The 7220-nt window shown below is 43.1% G+C and overlaps 1 protein-coding gene across 1 annotated transcript in view; it reads right to left on the bottom strand.

The window, feature by feature from the left end:
- Nucleotides 1-7220, bottom strand: part of RRAGD (Ras related GTP binding D) — a 43323-nt gene that overhangs the window by 13574 nt on the left and 22529 nt on the right. The window contains exons 3-5 of the mRNA XM_003797518.2: nucleotides 2884-3083; nucleotides 2038-2152; nucleotides 458-600 (exon numbers count right to left, since the gene is read on the bottom strand). Coding sequence (XP_003797566.1) covers nucleotides 458-600; nucleotides 2038-2152; nucleotides 2884-3083 — 458 coding nt within the window. The remainder of the gene's footprint in view (nucleotides 1-457; nucleotides 601-2037; nucleotides 2153-2883; nucleotides 3084-7220) is intronic.

Raw genomic sequence — 7220 nt, forward strand, 5'->3', positions numbered from 1 at the left:
AATCCCCAGCCCGGACCCGCCAAACAACAATGACGGCTGAAGCCAAAAAATGGCCGGGCGACGAGGCAGGCGCCTGTGGTCCCAGCTACTTGGGAGGCGGAGGCAGGAGACTCGCTTGAGCCCAGGATTTGGAGGTTGCTGTGAGCTGTAATGCCATGACACTCTACCCAGGGGGACAGCTTGAGGCTCTGTCTCAAAAAAACAAAACAAAACAAAACAAAACAAGGCCCTATCTCTACAAAAAAATAACGAAGTAATTAGCTAGTGAGGTAGTGCATGCCTATAGTGACCTGTAGTCCCAGCTACTCAGAAGGCTGAAGTTAGGATGATCACTTGGCCCCAGGAGGTCAAGGTTACAGTGAACTAACTACATTAGCGCCACTGTACTCCAGCCTGGGCAACAGAGCAAGATCCTGTCTCAAAAAATAAATAAATAATTAAGGAATGTTTTACTTACCCGTAAATACAAGAGATGTCAATAACTACATCTATCATGTCACAGCAGAGTTCATAGGTTTGCATGTCCACTGGGGTACTATCAGTCGCAATATAAATTTTACTGACCACATCAAACAGAAATGCCTTTTCAATTCCAGAATTCTGAAATTAAAAAAAAAAAAGTTGCCTCAAAGCAACAGCTGATTTTAAACCATTTTACGATTCCATAAAATTATATGCTACCCTCTATATAAAATATGAATGAACAAAAATTAACAGAAATTTAACTTGCCACATTTTATTAGGATTTAAACTTCACTGTCATAACTTATTTATAACGGACTTGCATAAGAAATGAAAAGTAGAATTATCACAAGTTATTTATTTTAGGTAGGCAAATTGGGTAATATTTTCTAAACTCTTGGAGATACACCTACAGTTAAGAAAAGACCAAGTAAAAACACTAATTTTTACTGCCTATAAATTAAAAAATAAATTTTGAAAATCTAAACAAACTCATTCAAAATTGTGTAGTGACAGAATAAATTCGAAGACAACCAATAGGTCTGCCTGAATTCAACTCCATAGAGGCCTGCCTGGAACTGGTGGTTTGTAGGACTCAGCACATCATTAACAGTGTTAAATATATAAAAAGCTACTCAAGGCCAGCCCGATGATGTCTCTACTAAAAAAAAAAAAAAATTTAGCTCAGTGTGTTGGCAGGTACCTATAGTCCCAGCCTCTCAGAAGGCTGAGGCAAGAAAGATCACTTGAGCCCAGGAATTTGAGGTTGCTGTGAGCTATGACAATGACACTGTTGTACTCTAGTCTGGGTGACAGAGGACGAGTCTGTCTCAGGAAAAAAATAAAAACCTATTCAACAGTATATATCTTATCACTAAAACCAAGTTTTATGCTCCCTACAATTGGTAAGGCCCTATTAATATTGAATGATTACCTATAAGTTGAATAAACACCTCAATTATATAACAATGAAGTCCTGGAATCCATTCGGGGATTTAAATTTTAAAGGATCTGGCTTGGTGCCGGTAGCTCAAGTGGTTAGGGCTCCAGCCACATACATCGGAGGTGGTGAGTTTGACCAACCCCAGGTCTGCCAAACAGCAATGACAAGTACAACCAAAAAATAGCCGGGCATTGTGGCGGGCATCTGTAGTCCCAGCTACTTGGGAGGCTGAGGCAGGAGAATCGCTTAAGCCTATAGTTTGAGGTTGCTATGAGTCATGACACCACGTAACTCTATGCAGGGCGACATAGTGAAACTGTCTCAAAAAAAAATTTTTTTAAAGGCTCTAACACAATCCTAGGAGCAGTGTGCACCTGTGGTCCCAGCTACTTGGGAGGCTGGGGCAGGATTGCTTGAGCCCAGGAGTTTGAATTTGGCCTGGGCAACATAAGAGACCCCCATCTCAAAAATAAATAAATGATTAAAACAATATGCAGGTGTAATCTTCAAAAGTAATACTTAAATGACCTTGAAGTGCTATGGGAGCAAGCAGAAATAAGATCTTTTTCACTGTTATGATGCTATTGTCAAATTTTACAAATTACTCAAACAGAAGCATATTATTTACTTACTGAGATAAAGATGTTTAGCAAATTCTCCAGAGTTGGGAGTTGTGGAATCAGTTTCTGAACCACTTTGCTAAAAGCTTCAAATATTGAATGATCATATATGCTTGTCAGATAAAAGCTGAAAGAAGAAACAGGACCAGTAATCTGCCTTCTGTATCTACAGTTCTAACATACAGGCCTCAGCCCCTCAGAATAACAGTGACCTCAATATACAAGGGCAGTCTTAACGAGCCACTCCTCTGGCCTTCCACAAAGCCAGAACAGGACATCTGCTCACCCACTGCCCAGCAGGCTTAGCAGGGCAGCAGTAGGCAGCGTCCACACCAGCCTCCTGACAGTCTGCCCGAGAACCCCCATGGGTCATCTGCACGTAGCCTCTTAGGGTGTCCGATCAGTTTATATTATTGATATTGAGGCATTTGATTTTTTTCCATTTCCCAATTTGAAAAATGAATGAGGCATATACTACCCCACAAAAAATGATAGCAAAGTTGTTTTTCTTTGTGCTTCTTTGGATTGTTTTCTGATGACCCCTTTACATATAGGTAAAAACATATTTGTTGAGAATGGTAAACTTCAGCATCAACTAACTTCCTGAATTATATGCGTTTTATGTTATGTATTTTTCACATGGGAGAGAACTTTGGCATTAAACCCCTGCTTTCACTGAAGATTAGAATGAACACTTGCACAGCTCTTTTTCCCCAAATTCTATCCTAGTGTCTACAGCACAAAACTGAGTAAACAAGGCAAATTAGTGCCCACACCAAGACAACTGTGTTGATTCCGGAACCCAGGCTCGCTTTCCCCCCGTCCTTGACTAGGACCTCCAAGGGGTTCTCTTCTCACCTGAGGTGAATTTTTTCTAATCCAGCATCAGCAAGGTCATCGTTTGCCCTCTGGTGAATATCTCTTTGGGTTTCAATTTTGTGGTCATCTGACAAACCATCGACTTTATGAATAAACACCTCAAAGTTGATGTCGGTGTTCACCTTGTAGGCCCTGGTCACGGTGAGGTGCAGCCTGGCCAGGGCTTCCATGTAATCGTCCTAGGACCAAAGGCAATGCCCGTGAGAGGAGGCTTCTTTGCTTTCTAAACCGTCCAAACACACGCTTCATCTGGAACCACGTGACTGTAACTCCCCAAAATATTCTATAAAGGCTTCCCAAGCAGAGCTGTTTGTTAGGATTCAAGTTTGAAAACTTAAGTTTTGTTAACAGATAAAGGAAAAAGAAAGGCTTAAAAAAACTGTATCTGACTCAGGCAGTTATGATTCTGGCTGATAAAAGTCAAAAAGATCAGAGCTGCGGTTTCAGGAAAGGAAAATGACCCCACACCATGTAGACCTCTCTGGAATACTATGTTTCCCAGCTTCTTGGTGTCTCGTGAACTGTGATGACCAATTAGAGTTGGAGACATGATACAGGTTACAGGGAGGACGGAGAAGGAGTGGGAGAACAGCTTTAAGAACCACTGATCCAGAGCACAAGTCAGCAAACCACGCCCCACAGGCCCACTGCCTGTTTTCCTGAAGTCACATTGGGGCACAGCTGTACTCATTTGCTTCCACGTTGTCTGAGGCTGCTTTCCTGTAACCACGGCAGTTGAGCAGTTCTCCGCAGAAACCCCTCAGAGACAGCACAGTTCTGCAAAGCCTAAGATATTTACCATCTGGCCATTTACAAAAAAGTTTGCTGACCTCTGATGTAGAGTATTTGCCCCAGACAACATGCTGCTTTTTTTCATTCTTTTTAGAGACAGGGTGTCACTATGTTACTTAAGCTGGTTTTGAACTACCAGCCTCACTCAAGTGGTCCTCTCTCCCTGGCCTCCCGAAGAACTGAGATTACAAGCATGAGACACTGTGCCCAGTCCACAATACTATTTTTTCCCTTTTCCACACTTATATAATGAACACCTGTGTATCCACTCTCTATTTAAGAAATAAAACACTGGCTCAGCACCTGTGGCTCAAGTAGCTAAGGTGCCAGCCACATACACCTAAGGTGCTGGGTTGGAATCCAGCTGGGGCCTGCCAAACAACGATGACAGCTGCAACCAAAAAACAGCCTGCCTGGCATTGTGGCGGGCGCCTGTGGTCCCAGCTACTTGGGAGGCAGAGGCAGGAGACTCGCTTGAGCCCAGGAGTTGGAGGTTGCTGTGAGCTGTGAAGCCACGGCACTCTACCCAGGGTGACAGCTTGAGGCTGTCTCAGGAAAAAAAAAAGAAATAAAACACTGACACCAAAGCCCTATGTGTGTATTCCATCCTCCCAGCCCAGCGCCCCTCGAAAGGCAGCCCCTATCCTGACTCTAGTGTTTATTCTCACTCATTCCTTCATACATCACTGCGTACATCATATCCCAAAGAGCACACAGAATTCACTTACATTGCTTAAAAATTTAGGGACACCAATTTGTAGGCATAGTCTTCCTCTTTTATTCGCATGACGTCAGTGAGACTCTCCCCTGCTGAATGCTACGTGGTACATGATTCCGGAGAGTTCATTTCTTTTAATGGCTCTATACAATTTCATTTTATGAATGGTCTATAATTCATCATGTTTGCCTGTGGACAGGCACTCTGAATGTTTCCAAGTATGTGCAGGTGAACGCTCTCACGTGCACGTGGCCCACCCCAAGGCTGTCCTGCAGGGATCCAGACACAGGACAGACACGCCGGACAGCATGTCCTGGTGCCTGGTGCTCCAGACTCACCAGCACTGTCACATCTCCATTCCTGCCAATCTGAAGGGTGTGAACAGGCCTTGTTTTTATAGCAAAAAAGGAAAAGCAATCTATAGGACAGAAGTTAAAGAACTTTTCATCCCCACTCATAAATCTGAACCTGAAAAATATAGAAAGCCAATTTAATTGGGGGTGTTTCCCAGCATTCTTCTGTTCTCCAAACTAAATTAATAAAAATGTCTCCCTAGGCTCTAGATAAGTCAAAATAATCAGAAAACTATGAAGAGAGAAAAATATAAAGGGGAGTCCTTATCCTTTTGTACTCTCAAGAATTATTTAAAATAAAAGGCAAATATTGGACACTGAGTCAGCAGATTAAGAATTAAACAAAAAGGGCAGTGCCTGTGGCTCAGTGAGTAGGGCACCGGCCCCATATACCGAGGGTGGCGGGTTCAAACCGGGCCCCGGCCAAACTGCAACCAAAAATAGCCAGGTGTTGTGGTGGACACCTGTAGTCCCAGCTACTCAGGAGGCTGAGGCAGGAGAATCACCTAAGCCCAGCAGCTGGAGATTGCTGTGAGCTATGACTCCACAGCACTCTATCAAAGGCAATAAAATGAGACTCTGTCTCAAAAAAAAAAATGAGTTAAATAAAAAAGTTATTATTATACATTTCCACATATGTGAAATACTAGAAAGTGACACAAGCACATCAGTGGCTGCCAAGGGCTAGGTGTTTTAGACACTGAGAAAGGGCAGAGAAACTTGAAGATTATGGAAATATTCTATACCTGGGATGAGAGCCAGCTATACAGTGCACACACGTCAAACTCACTGAACTGTGCACTTAGAATGAGTGCACGTTACTGCATGTAAGTTAAACAAACCTTGGAGAAGTGTTATTGCTGATGTGTTCAAGCAAAGAAGGGAGTCCAGGTAACACATCTACAAGCGAAACCACCCAATGTCAAGAGAGCATCACATCTCAAAAGACTAGAAAGTGCTGCTCTCACCTCCCTGCCAAGCATATAGAACTGTCTGATTACCAAGTAAGTGATAAAGCAGCACATAGCTATCAGTGCTAAAACTGACTTGAAAAAGAAGAAAATACTTAGGTGAGTAGAACAGAGGGACTATAGATTATTTTTTCCACTGTATATTATTATCTTCTAGGACAAATAAAAATAAGAGAAACACACAGCTTAGTTTCCACTCCAGAATTAGACCTCAGAATTACAGGCATGTGAAACTCTCATTTGGATCCAAAGGCACTGTAGGTGGGTGTGGGAGGGTACCGGGGCATCACACACTCATGTGACATCATGCTTGCTTTTAATCTTTATTTCACAATATTCTATGAGGATGCTTTGTCTCTTTGGGGATATATTTATCTGGTAATCCTATGAGCCTAAGCCAGACCGAGACCTCATCTTTAAAACTAGACAGGTGTTGTGGTGGCCGCCTATAGTCCCAGCTACTTGAGAGGCTGAGGCAAGAGAATCGCTAAAGCCCAAGAAAGCCCAAGAGTTTGAGGTTGCTGTGAGCTGTGACACAACAGCACTCTACCAAGGGCGACAAAGTGAGATTCTGTCTCAGAAAAAAAAAAAAAAAAACCCACAACAAACCCAAGAGCTGGGCACGGTGGCAGGTCTCTGTAGTCTGGCTACTCAGAATGCTGAGGCAGAAGGATCACTTGAGGCCAAGCGTGTGAGGCTACAGTGCACTATGATCGCCCCTATGAATACTTATGTAATCCAGTCTGGGAAACATAGTGATACCCTCCTATAAATACACAAACAAACAAACTTGATAAACTAAAATAAAAAAAAAACACATTTACCAACCCAAATTGAAGGTCTGCCTTCCATGTTCAGGTAACCTTAAAACCAAATTACAGTTTCAATTTAAAAATAGGCAAGCATACCCATTTTAGCTACATTATACCCATATTACAAATACCTAAAATAGATCTGTATTGGAAATTTAAGTACCAGAAATACAAATTGCTTTGTAAGCACAACATGGCATTTAAGTACTTATAAGCCATTGTCTTGAAATGAGAGTCACTTGGTTGGAAATCTACTTAGGATGAGTAGAACTACTTACTACTACTGCAACCTGCTTCAACAACTATAGAATATGGGAGCTGCATGAATCTGGGAGAAAAGTGGAGCTTAGAATAGACAGATGAACAGGACATCACTGAACCTCCTCCCAAGCAGCAATATGCACACACCCCATCTATTCCCCTCGGGCTCCAAGCTCCCTAATTTATAGTTCTGGCAGCTATAAGACAGCGGACACTGCCAAGACCACAGATGGGCCGGAAAACAGGTCAGTGCAAGTGGGACAGCCAGGAAAGCAGCTGTTGACAGCAGAAGCCTCAGACATGGTGCGGGGTCACAGCACGCACCGCACACGCGTTTGCCAGTGTCCCGGGACGTGGGGCGGGGTCTCAGCACGCACCGCACACGCGTTTGCCAGTGTCCCGGGACGTG

The sequence above is a fragment of the Otolemur garnettii genome, unplaced genomic scaffold, assembly GCF_000181295.1.
Source record: "Otolemur garnettii isolate 467f Iridium unplaced genomic scaffold, OtoGar3 scaffold00118, whole genome shotgun sequence".
Classification (NCBI taxonomy): domain Eukaryota; kingdom Metazoa; phylum Chordata; class Mammalia; order Primates; family Galagidae; genus Otolemur; species Otolemur garnettii.